This window comes from Chironomus tepperi, unplaced genomic scaffold (genome assembly GCF_022539635.2).
Source record: "Chironomus tepperi strain 1889 unplaced genomic scaffold, CSIRO-AGI_Ctep_v1 contig_188, whole genome shotgun sequence".
NCBI classification, from domain to species: Eukaryota; Metazoa; Arthropoda; class Insecta; order Diptera; family Chironomidae; genus Chironomus; species Chironomus tepperi.
Window position 1 is genome coordinate 96,426 of NW_027226310.1, and position 21,379 is coordinate 117,804.

A 21,379-nucleotide genomic window follows, 5' to 3' on the forward strand; every position below is an offset into this window, starting at 1 on the left:
TCATAAATTCTAGACAATCAAAGTAATCATAGTTGAATTAAAAATGCAATTTAGTTAATCCAGATAAAGCTAATTGCATAGATTGTGCAAAATAAGATAAACAAGTGCAATTGAGTGATTGTTGGATATTTAATCAAATGTTTTTGTGCATTTAAGTGTAGATTAAATCAATTTTAACTCAAATTTAATAAATCATCAATTCTCTGCATAAATTCAATTAACAAATCAAATATTTAATAAACAAAAATGAGAATAATTTGATAAATCCTTCAAAAATCTCAAAACTTTATAAATAACAAACACTTTGGTGCTTAACAATAAAATATTAGTAAATTAAAATATATAAATACAAAAAAACCCCATCACAAATGAAAATGTCAACGCACGAAGATGAGGATCTGGATCACGACCAAGAAGAAATCAATGTCGATGATGTGGATGATGCAGATTCTAGGATATCATATGGAAGTAATGGATCGGAGATAGATTTAGATGGAAATGGAAGTTGTTATGATGATTCAGAGACAGTTATTAGGTAAGAATTGAAGTTTTGAATAAAGTCTTAAAATACAAAGAATATCCTCGTCTAGATGAGTATACTCAATCAATATAAATGAAAATCGTCAATTTTGTGAGCATACTAATCAGCAAGCTCCTTTTCTGTTCGGGAAAATGAACTTTAAGTTCAACAAGAGTTCTTTTCTTGTTCCATGGAAATTTATAAAAATGCCGAAAAAAAGAATTACATCCAATGGTTCGTTCCCAGCGGGAATCGAGCTTCGCATATCTTGATTGTCAATCAAGTCATCAAAACACTAATCTAATGATTTTTATGATTAGAACAGGCAATTTGCCAATTCATATGAAAAATTCTTTTTTAACTTCTGAACTTTTGATTCTAGAGCTTTGAAATTAAGAATGATGTGTAAGGGATAACGTTTGGAATCAAAACTCTAACTTGTAAATGTAAGAATTTAAAGTGCTTAATTGAAATTGGACTGTAAAAACTAGAAGAATATGTTTTTATTGTTCTAAAATCGTAAATAAACTATATTTTTCTACTGAGGGGATTAACAACTATAAAAGGGAAAATCAACTAATTGTAGTTGCATATAGAATTTGAATATTTAACTAACCGTTGACAAATGCTCAACGGATAAGGGCTGAGTTGAAAAAATAAGATAAAACTAGTTAATTTGAAATTTATTGTGAATGACTAGATTTACCAGTTTTTTGTCAACTCGGGAGGATTACGTGAAGTGCTACTAGCTTAATTATTACTTCAATACTTATTGGATGATAAATCGTTTGCTGTAGTAAAAGAGTTCGACCAAGAGCCGCAGGCCTGCATTTTAGATGCGATAGCTTGCAATTTTTTGGCTGTACCTAATAGTTCGCTAAAAGCTACAGATCTGCATGAATGCAGTTTTGGACGAACCTATCAACTTTAAACAAAACTACTCAAAATCTTATAGTTTAACTATTTTTTATTAAGGTATTTTATACAAAAAATCATGAAAATCCTTACTACTAAAGGCGCAGCTTAGACTTCATAAATTAAAAGACGTAACTTAAAAGTCCACAATCTCCATATTTCCATTCAATTGAAGTTTTAAACGATAGCCTTATTTCTATGCAAAACCATATTCATAATTTAAAAAAAATATTTCTTGTTCATGCGACATGCAATCCCCCAAACAACTCTAAATGCTTAATCCTCTATTAAATATTTTAAATGTAAATTTTATTTACTTTTAAGATTAAAATTTAAAAATCCATCAGATTTGTCTCGAAATATTACTTAATTTTCATGCAACGCGCCTCAGTCATTTGCCTGTCCAATTTCAATCGACGGTCATAAATTCCATGTCTTGTATAAAATAGCCAGAAAGATAAAATTTAAACGTTTTATGATAATTTTATATGGATGTCTACTCAAATTTTTGTCATTTTTGTGCCTTGCCACACACAAAAATGATGTTCTTATCGCCAAAAACTATTTTAAAAAGAAGTAACAAATGTCGACCTACTAAAAATGTCTCATTTATATCGTTAACAACATGTCTATAATGGTCCTCTATGGTCTGTCTTCATTCTCAATATTTACTTAATCCGCGAATAATATTTTAATTAGCATATAAATTGCACCACTCTAAAATGACTCTATAGATGTATACATACATACAATAACGATCATATCAAATGCCGTGCTCGAGACCGAAAAACTCAAAATCTTTTATTCCATAATACCATTTTCCAGTGAGTCCAATACACATATATATACACCGTCATGCCTTATCTAAAGTGAATTCAAATTAACATTCAACTAATTCCTGAGTGCCTTTATAACGTGAATTAAATAAGCATTAAAGAACATAGGCTGGCTGGCTGGATGTAGAAATAATATTGTATAGCCAGTGTAGATGACGATCATAATTCAGTGTTTGCACATTCATTTGAATCAATACTTATCGCGTCACAAATGCAATATTCGATTCCATTAAAAAGCTATTTTATGCATAAATAAACACTTGGTAGAGTAGTAATGAGAGGAGAATTATTTAGGGGCTCGTGGCCGTTAGAATTAGGGTTTCCAAAAATGGGAATATTCCCGGGAATTCCCGGTAACGGGAACGGGATTAGACGGGAATATTCCTGAAATTCTCGAAAAATTTGGAGTAAAAATTACCCGCGAATATTCCCGTTCCCGGAGGTCATTCCCGCGAAATTCCGGAAATAGGGAACGGGAACGGAAACCCTAGTTAGAACTGAATTCTTGGATTTAAATGCTACAATTGTAGTTCTAAAATCTAATAAAAGCATGGATAAAGCTGATTGTAAAGCGAAATTTAACTATCAGCTTAGGCTAAATTAGAGCTTATAATTGACTTATTCAAAATATATCCAAAATAGTCCTCATCGAGCCGTCAGGACATCTTTTCATCATTTCGACATTTTGTTATACAAATTCCAAATCGACTTCTCGAGTTACACAAAGCGGCGAAACGCATTTTTCGCCATAAAAATGGCTACCCTAGCGAACATCACTTCGAGTTCTGTACACCCCCTACTAATCAGCATACTCTCCTGCCCATAAATCTACCCATAAACTATTAACTCTCTATAATAAAATTCAATCTTAAAGCAACTCAATCAGCACTCAATCCAAGTATAAGTATGACTTATAAGCTAGTCAACTCCCCTTCATGTCATTTAATCACTACTATGCGTTATATATGGGAATGAAAATGAAAATTGTGTGTTAACTAATTTGCCAGCATTTTAATTGAAATGTGAAATTAAAAGCTACTTTGTTGTTTATATGTAATTAAAAGTTAGTACCTTGTAATGAACAAGTTTCTTGTGATGCTGGTTGTGGAAAGGTTAAGAAATAGATAGTGTAAGTTGGTTAATTGATTCGAAATTGGGGATCAGGTCAGCCATAGGCGTGACTCTGACTTGGTGCCGAATTTAAATTGAAAAGAACACTAAGCTAGAGTCACGACATGTCGATCTAGGACCAGATTTTTGATCGATTAACCAATTTGCGCCCTTTTCGGGAGTTTGCCCCTTGTGGTGGGTTTTGGATCGATTGATAGACTTGTGCTACTCGGTTTTGATGAAGATACGGAAAATTGATTTTGAATTGAATCATTTGCATATGTGCATGATGTTTGGTTGTTAATTAGGGTTCCAGATGACGAGATCGAGACCAAGACCATATTTTCTATTTATCGATGGGTTGCTCCATTAGGCTGGATCAATAGGTATCGGTGGAAGATAATAAAGCAGTTTAACAAGATTATATTCTGAATTATAGGAACCATTCTGGTAACCATGCATTTCTAACAACTTTTGCTAATTCAGTTGAATTTGGAATGATAAGTGTCCATCTAGTTTAAATCTAACTCTACAAGAGAGTGGAAGCATAGCCATGACTTTGACTTGGTGCCGAATTTAAATCGAATCGAACACACTCTGAGACTTGATTAGTGTCCATCTAATTTAAATCTTCTACAACCTGACTTCACTACCATAATTTGGTCCTAAACAGTGAAAGATCACCTCAAAAAACCCTTGATTCCTTTTTAATTGAAAAAATTCCTTAAATTTTTTATTGAATTTTAATTCCTTAAAATTTGATAAATTTCTCTTATTAAAATCCATAAAACATTCATCATCTGTTTACAGACTGTCTTTTGTGTTTCGCCTCTTGGCATTGTTTATGTCAACAAGACAAAAAAACAAAGAAATACAAAACCAGTTTTCTTAATAAAGAAATTGATAAGGACAGAGAAAAAAATGTCTGGTGACTTTATTAACAAACATTTTCACTCTGTCATTAAGCTTTAATGTTATTTTACGATTTGGTTTGCTGTCTGCAAGCTCTTTAATGTATTGAAGTTCGATAAATGAGTTTCGAAATATGGGAATTAAGAGCAAATTGAAATGAGACTGAATTATTGAGCACCTATGAAAGTGACTCGATTAAAGTGATTACTTATTTTGATATGGAATTAAAAAGTAAGTCGAGTTTAATAACAAGCTCAGCCGTTGATGGAGGGATTTAATGAATAAAACCAACAAAACTAAAATGAGTAATGATTTTCTTAGTCATTATATGTAGCACAAGATCTTATAATTTTCTTGCCATATTTAAGTAGGCAATTAATAATGTCAAGCGTTTAAGTTTAATTACTCGGATTAGTCTCGATTCACTTATGAACGAGACCTTTTTTATTGTTATTACTGGATGACTGAATTTGTTGTTTTCTTGGTTTTTTGTGCAGCTTAAATTAATCTGCTTTGGGGGTTAGTTTGGATGTTAGATTAAAGTTCAAATGCATATTTTGGCCAATTCCAAGTCATGGTTAAGGGTTTGGAAGGACACATATGTAGAAGGTATTTAGAATTTTGTCAAAAGAATATCAACTTATATTGAAATGAATCAAATTAAATTCGTGTAGAAATGGCCATAAATCTGGCTCAAGACAATGTGACTCTGTTCAAAACCGGAATCCTTGACTTAAGGCAAGTGCCAAGTCAACTGTGACGGATTTTGGCCATTTCTTTCCATATGATCAGCAGATTTACTCGGAAGCTTAATATATTATTATTACTGGGAGTTTAGAGAACAAGGATGCTTCCCGTCAATTATAGTTCAAGTAGGATTCGAACTCACTCTCTTTCAATCATATTGTCAAATGCTTTAGCGTACTAAGCTATCGAGAATGTTAGAAAATCTGACATAAAGCTCTCATAAACCTTTTCTCTAATCCAGTGCTGTCTAGAGTGTGTTCTTCTGTGAACTGATGTGCCATAAACAATACTGTTCTGACCAGTATGGACCAATCAGCAAATCCAATATTAATTACAGCATGAGCAAATTTACACAGTTTTCACTCTGTTTATCCATTTAAAGACTCAACAGGCTTTAGTATTGTATAAATCACTCTAAGTCCAATAATAATTTGACTCTAATAGGCAAAGAGCATCCTTTCAAGGTAGAATAGAATATAATGTTGGTTTTGCTTATAGAAACGGCATGGCGATCGATGATCTGTTGTACCATCCCAAATTCTCTACAAAATACCTATGTCTACCCTTTCAGGGTACTCAAATATCACTCAGGTACCTAAGAGCGACATGTTTGCCTTTTAGAGTGAATATAATGTTCAAGCTACTTACCTTTTATTAATCTCCTCAAACACAATTCAATTTATAACAAATTTCCTTTAATTCATTCCAGCGATCATCACATACGACGCGATCAAATGCGTTCAACAAGTGAAAATCTTCCATTTAGTATATCACGTTTACTATCAAAATCAAGTAGTAGTGAGAATCTAAATAATCACAATAATAACAACATTGATAGTGATAGAAAGAGTGTAGAAAAAGATTTAAGTGATTCCGAAAGTGGTAAATTAGCATTTAGTAGTAGTGGACTTCAATATACAGCGACTGGAGGCATTTACTCATATCCATTATATACATCAGGCGGTGTTCTTCGTGTGCCGCCACAACGTGGATATCCACCACACGCTCTACATCCTGCATTTCCTTTACATCCGGCCGCGGCCTTAGCATTAAAAGATAGACTTGCTGGTGAGTAAAAAATTGATATTTTATACCTGAAAAATCGGACGTGAACCCAAAACAACAAGAGATTGAGCAGCAATTTAATTAAAGACCCATGCCGATCCTCTTAATTCCTCATCTTCTTTCCCTTATTTCGCAGAGTTAAATACATAAAAAAATAAAAAAATCAACAAAAACTTAAAAAGATATTATTGAATCATCAAGAAATGAACCTTAGTCGTGTCTCATTTCTTCATCTTCCCTCTGTGTGCCTTAATGCCTGTCTCATTGCGTTTCACTCCGTTGATGAAGAAGGAAAAAAAATAAAGCAACTGATGATGAGCTGTTTTACGATGTCAATTTGACAGATATAATTTGTTTCGTATTGTCTTCTTGTTTGATGACGATCCGACAAACAATGTCTTGTTCTTAGTCTTTTTCTTCTTGATTTTTTATTATATCTCACTTCACGTGATGAAAGATTCTTGATACAATTTTTTTTTGTTAAATTTTATTTGATTTGATGATATGAAAAATGGATTATTGATTGGCTTTTGGGGCAATTTGATGGGAATTTGAGGATTGTTATTGATGGAAGGAAGGAAGTTGGATATTTAAGATTCTTAATTTTGGATGAAATATGGATAATAGAAGTGTGGCCGTCTCAAATTCGAATTTTTCGACATTGATTGTCGAAGAAATCGAACATTTCGAACTCAATAATTTTAAAATAAAAAATTACGTTACGAATAGTTTCAAGTAACGGTCAAAAAAAAAATTTGAATTTTAGCGGCAAAAATATTTGTTTTTAATTAAAAAAAAATTGGTCGTTTTTGAGAAAAAAAAAACTCTGGAATAATATTTAGCCTAGGGACCTTACTATGCAAGGCTAATGTCACTACGGTATTGAAAACATTTTCTTTTGTCTGCTAAGAGTGTCGAAAAGTATCTGGTCTCTTTGACTTCCTGGTCTCAGTGTTGGTTATCGAGAATCCTTAATCTCTAGTTATAACGACGCAAATGTCGTCTTGAATTATTACTAGTCCTTAGAATTAGATATTCAACTAGTTTTCAAACTAAATATCTCGTTCACTCTGAATGGCAAATTGTTGATGAATAGAATTTTTTCGATAAAAAAATCGGGCAAAGACTTGTTTAAGTGTTGATATTGAAAAAAATAAAATAATGGGAAGAAGTTTATTAATTAAAAATATTTTCATTTGTAGGATTCAAACCTTTGTGTTATCGTAATGTTTAAAACCCATTACAGTATAACTGTTAATTACTTTAAGGAAAATATGGCAGAATGCAAATAAGGGGAGGAGTGCAATGGGAAAAATGCTTCTTTTCTGTTAAAAGTTAATCTAAAAAACTTGAGAAAAAGTCATTGTAAATTCAAAATAATATTTAACAATGGAAAGTAATTACTGAATATGCATAGAACTCTTAGTACATTCAATACGACTATGAATCAAGTTGCTTATTGTAAGCACATTGCTTAATAATGTTCAAACTGTTCTCAAGCACGACATATATTAACAAATTTTAAAAAATGCAAAATAGTGACACAATTCCTTAAAATTTCACCCAAATTAAAAACCCATCTGTCCATCAAATAAAATTTGACATTTCTCACTCATCCGAATGCAATTTAAACTTCAAAAATAAATATTCCAATCTAACATTGTATCGTGCTCATCGTTCCTGTCATTATTATTAACAATTTCATCTTCCATTGAAGAAATAAAAACAAAAGAAATGAAATAATTTCCGGTATTTTTTTTATATCCAAAAATAACACAAAAACTCTAAGCCCGTGTTGCAATTAAAGACACGTCAGTGAGGTCGGACAACAAAACGATGAAATAAAATATAAAAAAAAGGAAGATCAGCAATAATTTCCAAGAAAGACGTCCTTAATTGATCTTCATCCATGCAATGATTCATGTATAAAAACAAAGAGATGATGATTGATGGTCATTATGATTGTATTTTCCATTTTATTGTCGCAAATGTGATGTAGCTACTGTGCCAAACGTACCCTCAAGTCATATGCACACCACATTCATTATGACAAATAAAAAAAAAATAATAATTTTTTATAGCGCCAAACGATATCAAAAAATTTTTTATTTGAAGATAATTTCGATCCCGTGTGTTTGCCTTATAGCCAACCAAAACACAAGTCGAATTAAAAATGCCTAAAGAGATCGAGCACATTGATTGCGTTTGACGTGTAGCATGAGATATATATTTCTGGTTGTCTCTCTCTCTCTCTCATTCATGACTCTTTTTTCTAAATGGAATTGCTTTTTTACAGCGATTGGAAAAAAAGGTGTTTTTCATGTATTGAATGTTATTTATTCAGCTACTGGGCATTCTTGTCTTACTCTTTACATTTTTTTTTCTTTTCTTTCTCTTTTAATTCATACCGCGTTGCTTAATGCGTTAACAAGCAAACGAAATAAAAAAAAAGTAATTCTACAAATTATTTATGTAATGGAGATGAAATGGGAGATTAAAAGTAATTTTAATTTTTTTATTTTGAATAAAGTTTGTTTTAAAAGGATGGCAATTAATTTAAATTGGAAATGGCAGTTGAGGGAATTTTTGATGGAATTAAATTGCTTATTGTTTCCGGTATTAGTGGATGAATTGTTGGCATATGACTGAGAAAAATAATGGAAAAGTATTATTTGATATTATTAGTATGTTAAATAATTGAAAGAATTATGATGTCTTTTGAGCTTAAGTAACTTGATAAAGCAGTGTTGTCCAAACTTTTTTGCACCATGACACAACTTCGTAATATTTCTCGATCAAAACCACACAAAACATATGTTTCATGGTTTTTTTAACAAAATTCAGTGTCACACTAGAGCGCCTCGGCACAAAATTTGGACAATACTGCTTTTAATAATAAGGGACATTACATTTTTGACCCCTACCTTCTCCTTCCTTATCAAAATTTCCTTAAAAACCTATTTTCACAATTTGTGGCATTACAATACCTCAACTCATCCTAAGAACTTTACGTAATAAAACAAAATCTCTTAATGAATATTTAGTTTGAAACCTGAAATTTGTAATCCTAACTTTTAATGATCATGAATTCGAATTCAAAAAAGCATCTTGCCATTATTTTGGCTAATGAGGGTTGAAATTGATGCAAAAATTAAACTTTAATTTGAATGGTACAGACAAAAATTAATTGCCATTTGTAGAGTTATTTTATTAGCTGTACAAAAAAGCTTTCAAAATCATGCATTTTGGTTCTCAAAGTGGGACAAGACAAGGTGGCTTTTTGGCGAATTGGTTTCGTTCTTCGGGACTCACACATATTCCACCGACTGTTCAACTCCATAAACTGTAGTTCTAGATTTACAGTGGTTTAGAATCTTCACTTGTTAAACTATAAAATTCGTCTTATAAAGTTGAGGAAAATTATTTAAATCTGAATAACTCGTTACAATCTGTTTTTGTCATTTTAAAGCCATAAAATTCAATTTAATTTAAATTTTTGTAATAAACGCTCTCATCTTTAAGATTAAAAGTCAAAATTCAAAAATAATTTTATAAAAAAGCTGAAATTGTAAAATGCTTAAAAAGCTACTTTAATGTAGAGTTAGAAGTCAACTTAAATTTTGAATTAAATCAAAACCAGGGGGTTTAACGGTCAAAACTCTCTCTTTTAAGAAGAGACTCTTTAATTGCGTAAAGCACGACTAACGTAAATTAAACTCAAATAACAAGACATATGGAACATGATTTAAATGACATCATGCAAATTCTTTACAAATCCACCTAACATTCAATATTAAACCACTTCTCATTCTACAGTTTTGTGTCAAAAAAAGTGCCTTAATCCTTTAAGTACATCTTCTTTCCCACAAAACCCGCGACATAGTCTTTCATCTTCTGTCAAATAAAAATACATTAAACATTTATTAAAAGAAATTCATTTCAATTTTCTTCGTAATTTATTTCACATATACAAATTTTTTGTTGTGCTGCCTTTTCATGTTTTCTGTCTCTTAGAGTGTGCAAATGTGTTAACAGCGAAACAAAAAATTAATCGCATGCAAATCTTAAAAGCTGTTTTGAAGACGAGTGAGATGAGGATTAATTTTATTTATTTTATTTTTTGTTAAACATCCAAACGAATTGAGATGATGAAAACCAATTAGGCCTATTAATTTGTAACTTAATTGAATACTAAGCGCCTTTGCATATTTAATCGGCAATTGTGTGATTAAAATTGATTGCTTGAGGAGGGAAATCGATAATCTACAAAAAAAATATTCATTAAGTGGATGTCAAAATTTAAAATGGAAGAAATTAGTTCGAGATAAGAGTCTGAGAGTGATTTAATTAATTAGTCTGTGACTTCTTGCTAATTTTTCAATTTTTATACCTTTTTGAACTAGAATTGTCTGAGAATTTTAAGAGACAAATAAATAATACTTTTTGTAATTAAATCTTTAATTTATTGTAATTCCGAACTTTATATTGTTGAAGTAAGTGTCAGTCATGATTAGAATGACTGATTTTGTAAATCTCAGATAATCTTTTGAAAAATTGATATTGAATTGTTGAAAAATTGTTAAATTAAAGGATTTAAATTGTATTCTTATAGAAATTCTAGTTTGAAATATTGAAGTAATTTTCTAATAAATTATACATATTTACATCGATTACTGTGCTGAATGATTGAGGTATATATGAAAATAATAGATTAAATATTCTCAATCAATTGAGCATTCTCAATTTTGTGAATTTCTTCATAAAAATGCTTCTTTTCAACATTACACATTAACAGTCTCGATTCAACTTCTCAGCTTATTACTTTTCCTTAAAATTCCTAATCAATTCTCTCATGACTCAATAGTTTAGAAGACAAATGACGTAGACACATATACTATATCAGACATTTAGTGATACTATTTGTATATTTTCTGGATTTATTGCAGAAATATACATGAAAGAGAAGCTTTTCAGAGAAAATTCAAACATGTATTGTGAGTACCAATTTTCAAATTATTTCCATAACATTTCCTTCTCATGTAGGTCCTTCTAATGACATTATTGATTGAAACTATTGACGAACCTATTGATCTTAGGGCTTGCTAGGATATATGCTTATGATCTAATGACTGCTAGAATATATGATTTATTAGGCTACTTGAGCATTTTGTTGTAGTTGCTTGGGTATTGATCAGACGTCGAGTAGAGAGGAAGATAGAAATGTTTTGGCTGTTTTCGGTCTGTTGTCGAATCAAGGTGTTCGGGATACTGTCTGATTAACTGTTTCGATCCACAATTAAGTCAAAAATTGATGATTACTCGATCGTTACATATTGGAAGACTGACATAACGTCAACGAGGTAAATCATTTGGTTTTAAGCAAACTGCCGACTCGTTGTTGTGGGAACATTTGACAAAGTGTAGACCGAATGACCCATAAGTCTAAAAATCAAACCTTAATAAAGATATCACATAATAGACTCAAATTCTCAGTTTTCCACAAAAAATAGTTCAGACTTCCATACCAGAGTTGCAAAACAGACACATGTGACAAGCAAAAACCGTACAAATTCTTGACAATTTTCTTATTACGAAATTGAACGGTTTTTGCCTATCAAAGGTGCCTGTTTTGCACTTCTGTTCCATACCAATAGGGTTCAATTCCATAAAGATGATTCCAATACCAAGCTATTTACCATCCAAACCTCACAATCTGTTCAATTTCTTGACTCAATCCAAACATGAACAAATCAAAACGCTCTATTTCATCAGACATAATATCCAATTTATTTCTCATTAATTCATTCCACATCATCATTTACACACATGATGCCGATTACCTGCCTCATTTAACAAAACAAATTTTAACAACGCAAAATTAAACAACGTAAAATTGATCAACATTTTAATCGAAATTAATGTAAACCACATTTATAAATGTATTTGTCTATAAATATAGCAATGGCTGCTGGTTGCCTCATTTTGAGGACTTAATAAACATAATTTCTACCTTCATACTAATTTGAATTATATTTATGGAGGAATATAAGGTTGGGTAGGGGTAATAAAATTACGAAATGCTTAACATCGATGATTATAACTTCTCTGCACCTTTCCTTTCATTTCCCCTACCACACACATAGGCATACGACCAATTCCAATCATCATCATACCAAAAAAAGTTCTTCATACTTAATAATGATTAAATTCCACCCCAAAAATAGTTTCGATCGTCCAATTACTTTTCCCTAAACATAATCATTTATTATTAATAAATTATTATCATTTTTCAGCCTTTCCAATTGCCCGACGCATCGGACATCCATATCAGAATCGAACACCACCGAAGAGGAAAAAGCCACGCACATCATTCACCCGCATACAAGTTGCTGAATTAGAGAAAAGATTTCATAAGCAAAAATATTTAGCATCAGCAGAACGTGCCGCATTAGCGAGGGGACTTAAAATGACAGATGCACAAGTTAAAACATGGTTTCAGGTAGGCAATTTGCTGGATTTTCACATATTGATTTTGCAATAATTTTTATTTATTTTCTGTATCTCCCTATATAGAATCGAAGGACAAAGTGGAGGTGAGTTTGACAATAAAAATTGCAATTAAAATTTTAATACAGATTTATGTGTGAGAGGGGAGACTGTATAGTATATGAATGTGATGTATGAAAATCTCTGTGCAAATGAAAATGCATAATTGAGTGCCTTGATGACATTTTGTTTTGTTGATAAATTGCTTCTCATGACCATCTATTCGAGTTGATGAAATTTTAAAGTGATTTTAATGGGTTTGTATTGGGGTTGTGGATGATGTGAGTGGTGGGGGACTTTTGGCTTTGGGATATCAATGCCTGAGCTCAGGAGTGTATTTACTGGACAAAGTTCTTGAATTTGAGAGGGTTTTAAGACATAATTCCCAAATCTCCTTGAAATTTTGAATTCCATTAGCCATGCCCTCCCGTGGCAGGAAAGTTCCATTATTTTGCACTCAAAGAGGCTCAAAAGCTGTTAGCACATTCAGAGGACTCAGGTGTATTTTAGTATTTTAACCGTTAAAACAGCGATGTACTGGCGTCCTAGCGACTATGATGTGCTACTCGGGACAAAAATTCAACTAAATTTCAAACAGTTGGTTTCAAATGAAGAAGACTCTAATGCTTCTCATTAACCCCAAATGAAAGCAGCTTTGGATGTCTTGCAGGCTGTGTGCCACAGGAAGCCTCTATATGAGGCATTTTGATGCATAAATACATCCACATGGAAGTATCAATGTAGTACCAGTTTGCACATTCATATGACTGCTAATTTGACATACACATGGAGGTGATCATATGGGGTCAGATTAAAAGCGCAGTCATATGTGAAGTCATGTGTCGTTCGGGTGAGTGACAAAATGATCGTTGGGATAAGGGACATATATACAAAGGCCTCGATCATTTAGGAGCCGTCTTGTGTGACAGCTTTTGAAAGCCTGAGTCATTGGTTCATGACCTTTTTCCTTGTGTCATACAAGAATAATCCCGTTTTCAATCCAGGGATTGAATTGTATCTTCGTATTTACGGGATCAACTTCCAATCCACTACATTTTAATCCCGGGATTGACAACCCAACTTATCATAATGTCAATAATCCATGTCAGGATACCGTTAATCACTTCATTCTTTATTTGTATTATGATTATATAGATAATAATCATCAGTAAAATATGAAATACCAATTTCTGTGTGGTCATTCCACCCATAAAATGATGAGTTATTCGAATAAATTTTATTGACTCTTTTAAAAATTCAATTCCTTATCTTATCACAAGAATGAGAAAAAAAGATTTGTTTTGGAACCTCTTATGTTGATTGATTGATTCACGTGTAATAAAAACTTCTGCTAATTCCACAATTTTTTTGTTGTTTTACACGAGAACACCATTAATCCAATCACGAGCTGCAGATACACGAATAAAGACATCTGAAAAATTAAATTAGATGAATTAATGTTAGACTGAGTGTAAATTGAGCTACAGACCTGGCAATCCATCTCCACATGGGAATGTCCGCCAACTTAATACTCCTGCCACTCTTCCGTCAATTACTGTAAAGAATTTTAAGCATAAAAATGGCAATTTATTAAATTTTGATTGCCATTGGACATGATTCAACTGGAATCAAGCCAGACTTACCTAATGGACCTCCAGAGTCTCTGAAATATCAAATAATGTCCATTAAAATTCCAAAATATTGCAACAAAAAGCTTCTTACCCTCCACAAACCGAAGTTCTTGGTCCACTAACCACACACAGCTTCTGATCAAAAATATAATTGCCACGATCAGTCACGCTGTACCTTTCACGACAGTCATCATTTGAAATTGTTCTCGTGTACATTTTTTGCATTGTACTTGCAAGACGTTGAAAAATGGCTCCATATCCAATTGATCCCCATCCAGTAAAAACACCTGGAGCATCAACACCGATAAATTCATCAGTTCCAAGTGGAATTGGCTGTACAAGTGGACCAAATTCAATTTGTCTTAATGTCCTGAGAACAGCAACGTCATAAAGTTCAGGTCCTGATACATAACCGGGATGAAGGAATATTCTTGATGTTCTGTAAGCTGTTCCGCCTGTTCCATTTCTGTATGCTGTGCCTACAACTACTGAGACTAATGCTGGTCGTGAGATGAACGTTGTCAGGCAATGAGCAGCCTAGTGGGATTGATAATTTTAGGAATATTTCTCAAAATTATGAAATATTAAACTAGTTACTGTAAGAAGACTGCGTGAAGTAATGATTGACGATCCACATGTGGCAAACATCATGGTAAAGACATGTGCCATATATGGATGATCCTCAATTCTTGCATCCTCGCCATTTATTACGTAACTTGATATTTCTTCCTGAAATGAGGAAGACAAGCTAATTAGGAGTAAAAATGATGTGAATAGTATGAATTTCATGTTGGAACTGATTCAAAATGATAGAAATCAACTGGATTTTAGGCACAAATGTTGATGATCAAGATAAGGAAGCTGATAAGATAAAGCAGTGCTGTCTAAATTTTTCTGGGCCGCGGCACGATTTGGTGGTATGCCTCGATCGAAACTATTCACGATATACGTCTAATGTCATTTCATAATGGCATATTGTGTGCCGCGGCACAAAGTTTGGACAGCACTGAGATGGGATAAAGTTTGATTCCTGAAATTAGGATAGAAGATAAAAAACTTTAAGAATTTGGTTCAGTTTGAGTTTTCTTCTTTATTTTAAAATTCGTGACTCAATTTTGGATTCTCAATCTAATTGAGTTACAGGAAAATAACAACAGAATTGATCCAATCGCGAGCTGCTGATATGCGAATGAAGACATCTGGAATTAAATTAATAAATTGTTAAACTTTGTGGCTCGGGCAAGAGCTGCAGATGTGCATTTTCTGCACTTTAGGCCCTGTAGACCATGCAGGCCTGCAGTTTTGGGCTGTAACTTATAGTCCGTCCAAGGCTGCAGGCCTGCAGTTTTGGGCTGTACCTTTTAGTCCCTTCAAGACTGCAGGCCTTTATTTTTTGTCTCCAGATATGCAGTTTTGGACGAACCTTACTAAACATGCACTTCAATCACATTCAAAACATCCAATTTCAATTCACACAAACCATGAATCACCCACATTAGTTCCATTGTGTTCAAAATAACAAAATAGGTCACAGCATTTTACAACTTACACAATACAGCAGCACACTTACATGTAAATAAGAATTGAAATTCCAGTAAAAATAATTAATTGCATTTCTGCTTAATATTGCACTTTATTGTGCTGTGCATTGTATCCGCTCTATTATTACATGTAATTTACATGCAATTTAACACGTACTGGAATTTCCTTCATATTTTATAAAAGGCAATTTTAATTTCAATGCTGAACTTGTGCGACTTACCTGGCAATCCATCTCCGCATGGGAATGTTCTCCAGCTAATCACGCCAGCTACTCTGCCGTCAATCACTGGAAATGGAAATTTTGTTAGGTTTAAAGGGGTTGGTTCCTTATTACGTAATGCTCTTAATGGTTAGGGAAGCAGGAATACGCCTTGCGTCACCTAAAAAGTGAACGGACCCAAATCATTGATTCAACTCACCTAATGGACCTCCAGAATCTCTGAAAAATTAAATGATGTGAATTTCAATTCCAAAATACCAAAACTTAAAGCTTCTTACCCTCCACACACGGAAGTTCTTGGTCCACTAACAACACAAAGCTTCTGATCATAAATGTAATCTCCACGATGAGTAACGCTGTATCTCTCACGACAGTCATCATTCGAAATGGTTCTGGTGTACATCTTTTGCATCGTCACTGCCCGACGTGGTAATATTCCTCCGTATCCAATGAAACCCCATCCAGTGAATACACCAGGAACACCAACACCAATATATTCATCTGTGGCAAGTGGAATTGGTTGGACCAGTGGACCATACTCGATAGCTCTGACTGTATTGACAATTCCAATGTCATAGACATTTGGACCTGGAACATAGTCTGGATGTAATAATATTCTTGCTGATCTGTAACGTGTGCCATTAGTTCCATCTCTATAAGCAGTGCCAACGACAACGAAGACTAGAGCTGGTTGAGAAATTCGGAAGATTAAGCAATGAGCAGCCTGGAAGGAGAGGCAGAATTGGAATTATTGTGAAATTATGAAATATTAAGCTAATTTACAGTCAAGACACTTCGTCGTGTAAGAATCGATCCACCACAGGTCGGCAACATGAGGGAGTAGACATGTGCCATGTATGGATGGTCCTCAATCCTAGCATCCTCGCCGTTAATTACATTACTTGATATTTCTTCCTGAAATGATGGATACAAGCTGAAACTCAGCAAAAATAATGTGAATAGTATGAACTTCATGTTGGAACTGACTTAAAATTGATAGTCAACTGATTTTTGGACACAAATGTTTAGATCATGATAAGGAAGATGATTAGATAAGATATGAGTAAATCCACTGGATCATAATTGACTTTATGAATGGAAATAAAGAATTCATTATTTTTAAGATTAGATAGCAGTTCCAGTACATCCTAAAGTTCCAAAAATAATCCACAAATCTTTAAAACCACCAACCAGATTCCACAGCAGAAGAAGGAATAAAATTAATTATTAAAGGAACTCATCGCTTATAAAGTCAGATTGCTGCTCGCACTGCTTACCATAGCCATTTGCAAATCTTCATCATTTATTGATTTTTTCTTCTTTCTCCATTTTTGTTGCTCTTTCTTTCCTTTCGCATCCCTCTTTTCCATTTATGTTGATTTTCTCATCTGCTGTTCTGCTTTTGTGTGCTTGATGTATGAAAAATTGAAAAAAGTGAAAACGAAGTGGAAAGGAAATTGGAAGAAATTGATATTTTACATAATTTGGAGTTTCGGATGTTCATAAAGAAAATTATTGATGCGATTTATTATTATGGATTGAATTCAGGAAGATTGAGGTATAATTTGGAGGTTTTCGATTTGTTTTGGCTGATTTCAATAGAAGTTGATTGCTTTTCTTCATATGGAACCATTAGGTTATCGCTTGCCATATGTGAAGAACCTTTAGTCATCCTTTAACAGTCTCTAGTGCTAAATTCTGTCTTAATGAGATACCAGGCTAGTTGCTTGGTTTAACTTAAAAGGCACATGATACGAAAAAGTAAAAAATTAGTATTTCCAGGCTATCGTGACGTTAAGTTTGAGTTAGTTTCGGCAAAATCTTCCAAGTTAGAGTCAAACTGGCTTAGGGACATTGATTTTCGACTTTTTCAAGCAATGTGATTTTCGGGTTCAGTTGTTCAGTGCTTCTAAGTTTAGATTGTGAACGAGCCAGACTCTGACTTGGTGCCATGAACAGACTCTGACTTGGTGCCATGACCAGACTCTGACTTGGTGCCATGACCAGGCTCTGACTTGGTTCTATGACCAGACTCTGACTTGGTGTCATGATCAGACTCTGACTTGGTGCCATGACCAGACTCTGACTTGGTGCCATGACCAAACTCTGACTTGGTGCCAGAGCCAGATTCTGACATGGTACAAGAGCTAGATTCTGATTTGGTGCCAGAGCTAGACTCTGACTTGGTGCTAGAGTCAGACTCTCCCTTGGTGCAAAAACCAGACTTTCACTTGGTATCAGAATCTCACCAACCTTGAAAGTTCAAAAAAAACTGCCAAAAACCTCAAAAAATCACAAAATAAAGCAAATCAAAAGTTCTAAAATCTTCATCATCATCATAAACACTCATCAAAATTGCTAATACTTTTTTGTGCAAATGCTTCTATCGCTCTTTATATTCCAATTTACTTGTGATTATCTAACAACAACACAAAAAAGAGTTCTCATTGCCATCATGTGCTCATTCCATTAAAATATGATTCGAGTTTAATTTTCCACCATTTTTTTGTGTATTTTTTTTGTGCGTCGGCAAATTCGAGCCACAAAAGAGAACGGGAATTATTTTTTAATGAGCATCCAAAAATAGAGGAAATTAACTTTTTTTTGTTGTATTTTTTGACTGGACGTGAGAGTGTGTGTTCCAGCCATTGTTTGATTTCGAAAAATGTTTCCATTCTAAATATCATTATTATTTAATTTTTGATGATGGCAATTGCTCTCTGGCTGATAGTATCTAACACAATATTTTTTAAAGCATTTTATTCACGACCGAAAAACAAAAAATCGATTTTTTTTCCCTCACGACAAAGTTTTTTTTTAAGTGACTTCCTTTCCAGCATTGCTCACTTTTTTTTGTTTAAAAAAAGTCCCATCATCTGCCATTATCTTGTGGATGAATTTTTAATGAGTCGTTCTGAAATAAGAAAAAAAATGTAAATACTGAAAATAGATCGTGAGACATAGAGCTGTGGTGTTGGTACTGCTGCTGTTTTGTGTTCTATTTTGGGACATAAATTATTGGAAAAATTGTGCTTTAAAAAATTGTGGAAAAATTAGAAAAAAATTTGAATTTTGGATAGGATTCAGGGTCGTAACCATGGGTTGGATGGATCAGAGATTTATTCAAAGGGATTTAGGATTCTTTTTTTAGGAAAAAATTCAATTTGGTAGGATTTTGTGACAATTAAAATTTCAAATTCTGGCAACACTGTACATATTTAGGGGATCATAACCACTTTTGGACAAAATTCTTCAATTTATTAATTACAAAAAATTCAAAACCTGAAAAATTCTGATTCCGTACCTGATTGAATTATAAAATATTCAAAATTAGACCTTAAAGCTTCAGTCATTTTTGACGTTTTGTGAAAATTTTTAAAAATATTTTCACTAAACATCTATCATGATGCCGTCCTCCTTTCGTGATGCATGAAGCAAGATCGCAGAGACACAGTGAAGAACCTCGTCAACTGTACGCTTGGGATATAACAGAGCTCGATGTCATTAATGGTTTGTATGGAAAAGTCGGCTAGACTCGATATAAAATTCCCAAATATTGAATTTATGAGTTCAAGTTTGAAATATTAAAGAAGATTTCTAGTGGATTAAATTGTCAAGCATCAGTTCTGATGAGTGAAAAGCCGTAATAACCTCATTTCAATGAAAATTTTGGTTTAATTCTCAAAATCTATATTAAATTTTAAATTCTTTTCAAAAAGTTTAAAATCTTTTTTCAAAACTGAGCTTTAGGTTTGTAGAACTCCAATGTGGAGAGCCAAATTTGGGACTGGACTTCGGGACTTCAATTTATGCATGTCTTTCTAAGTTTTTGAAGTCGGATTCCTAAAGCCCTGTCAAATCTGGTCAAAAACATTTTTCAGACTGTTAAATTTCCATCAAAATCTACTTCAAAACTCTCTTTTCCATACCATTTTAATTATAAATTAATCAATTCTTATCACTTTTTGTGTTCCTTTTCCAAAAGAAAAAAAATTAATTTCCATAAAACCCATCATTAATTATTCAACAATTTTAGTATGAAAATTATGTAAATCCACTAAAAGACTAGCAAAAATAGCACAAAAAACAATTTTTTTTTTCTGTGTGGTTTTTCGAAATGTTTTAGCAAAACAAAAAAATTAATTAATCAAGGCAAAAAAGAACATCATCAACAGCAGTAGCAACGACTATAGAGTTTTACGGGGCGTGAAAAAATATTTTTTAAAAAAAAATAAAACCACAGTCGAGCTGAGTAGGAAGAAATTTGTCGGTTTCAATTAACATTTCAATTAATAACTTTATGCGCTTTAGTAGTTTAGGTACAGAACAGCTATACGGAAATGACGGTAGTTGTGGATTATGTGCAATATGCGGAAAAATTGTACTAATGGAAAGAAAATTGCGCATGCTGACTGAAACTTTTAGTTTTTTACATAATTAATTGCATTTTAATTGAAGATTCTTTCATATTTCTGTGTGGAAAGCCACAAAGGGCTGACAAAAATTTTAAGCTACATACGTAATTGATATGAATATAGTTTTACTGTATGATGAATATTTAATGTGATATGAATCCAGTCTTTCTAACATTCTCAACCGCAATGGATGAAATATGAATCCTATCAACAATATAAATTGATGTCATGAATGCTTGTTGTTGTTGTATGGGAAGCCAACCCCACAATATAAAATTTAATTAACCTAATTCCTCTTTTCTTTCTTTCGCAGAAGACAAACAGCTGAGGAACGTGAAGCTGAAAGGCAAGCGGCAAATCGATTAATGTTATCATTACAAGCTGAAGCATTAAGTAAAGGTTTTGGGGCACCATCATCTGCGCCACATTCAAGCGGCGGTGCACCGCTTGCAGCACTACACGGTTTACAGCCATGGGCACCATCAGGACCGCCACCTGAGCCACATAGTGTACAGTGAACGTTTATGATAGTTTAAGTGTAAAAAACTTGATTTTTTTGGTTCTGTACTTTACAAATGAGTAATTTTAACCTTCACATAACCATGAGCACAATCATTGCAATTATAATTTACTCATTTCATCCTTGAACTTAATTGAAATGATTTTTTTAGAGTAAAGCAGTGCTGTTTAAACTGTGTGCTCCGGCAGATCTAATTTTCTACTAAGATTCTTTGGAAATGCCATTGAACCGGTTAGAACCTTACAATATGTACGGTTTCGGTCGAGGCATACCAACAATATGCACCGCGGCACATAGTTTGAACAGCACTGATTGTAAAGTGATTAATTAAAGCATTTTTAAAAATTCACAAAGAAAGAATTTTAAGCAATAATAGAGACATCTTTAGATCTTAACATAT

General features: G+C 33.0%; 3 protein-coding genes across 3 annotated transcripts; 1 reads left to right on the forward strand and 2 right to left on the reverse strand.

The window, feature by feature from the left end:
- The first annotated feature begins 256 nt into the window (after positions 1–256).
- On the forward strand, positions 257–20,977 carry C15 (homeobox protein C15). The gene is made up of 5 exons (XM_070639233.1): positions 257–535; positions 5,750–6,108; positions 12,399–12,604; positions 12,679–12,698; positions 20,773–20,977. Exons 1-5 carry the CDS (start codon positions 369–371, stop codon positions 20,975–20,977), a joined length of 957 nt encoding a protein of 318 aa, XP_070495334.1. The 5' UTR covers positions 257–368.
- LOC139089638 (chymotrypsin-1-like) lies at positions 13,910–15,071 on the reverse strand. The gene is made up of 5 exons (XM_070639218.1): positions 14,880–15,071; positions 14,374–14,819; positions 14,295–14,314; positions 14,141–14,206; positions 13,910–14,083 (listed from the first exon to the last, which is right to left on the reverse strand). The coding sequence occupies exons 1-5, from the start codon at positions 15,069–15,071 to the stop codon at positions 14,028–14,030; spliced, it is 780 nt and encodes a 259-aa protein (XP_070495319.1). The 3' UTR covers positions 13,910–14,027.
- Positions 15,348–17,034, reverse strand: LOC139089642 (chymotrypsin-2-like). Its single transcript, XM_070639222.1, has 5 exons — positions 16,828–17,034; positions 16,323–16,768; positions 16,244–16,263; positions 16,045–16,110; positions 15,348–15,481 (listed from the first exon to the last, which is right to left on the reverse strand). The coding sequence occupies exons 1-5, from the start codon at positions 17,017–17,019 to the stop codon at positions 15,420–15,422; spliced, it is 786 nt and encodes a 261-aa protein (XP_070495323.1). The 5' UTR covers positions 17,020–17,034; the 3' UTR covers positions 15,348–15,419.
- Positions 20,978–21,379: the final 402 nt, after the last annotated feature.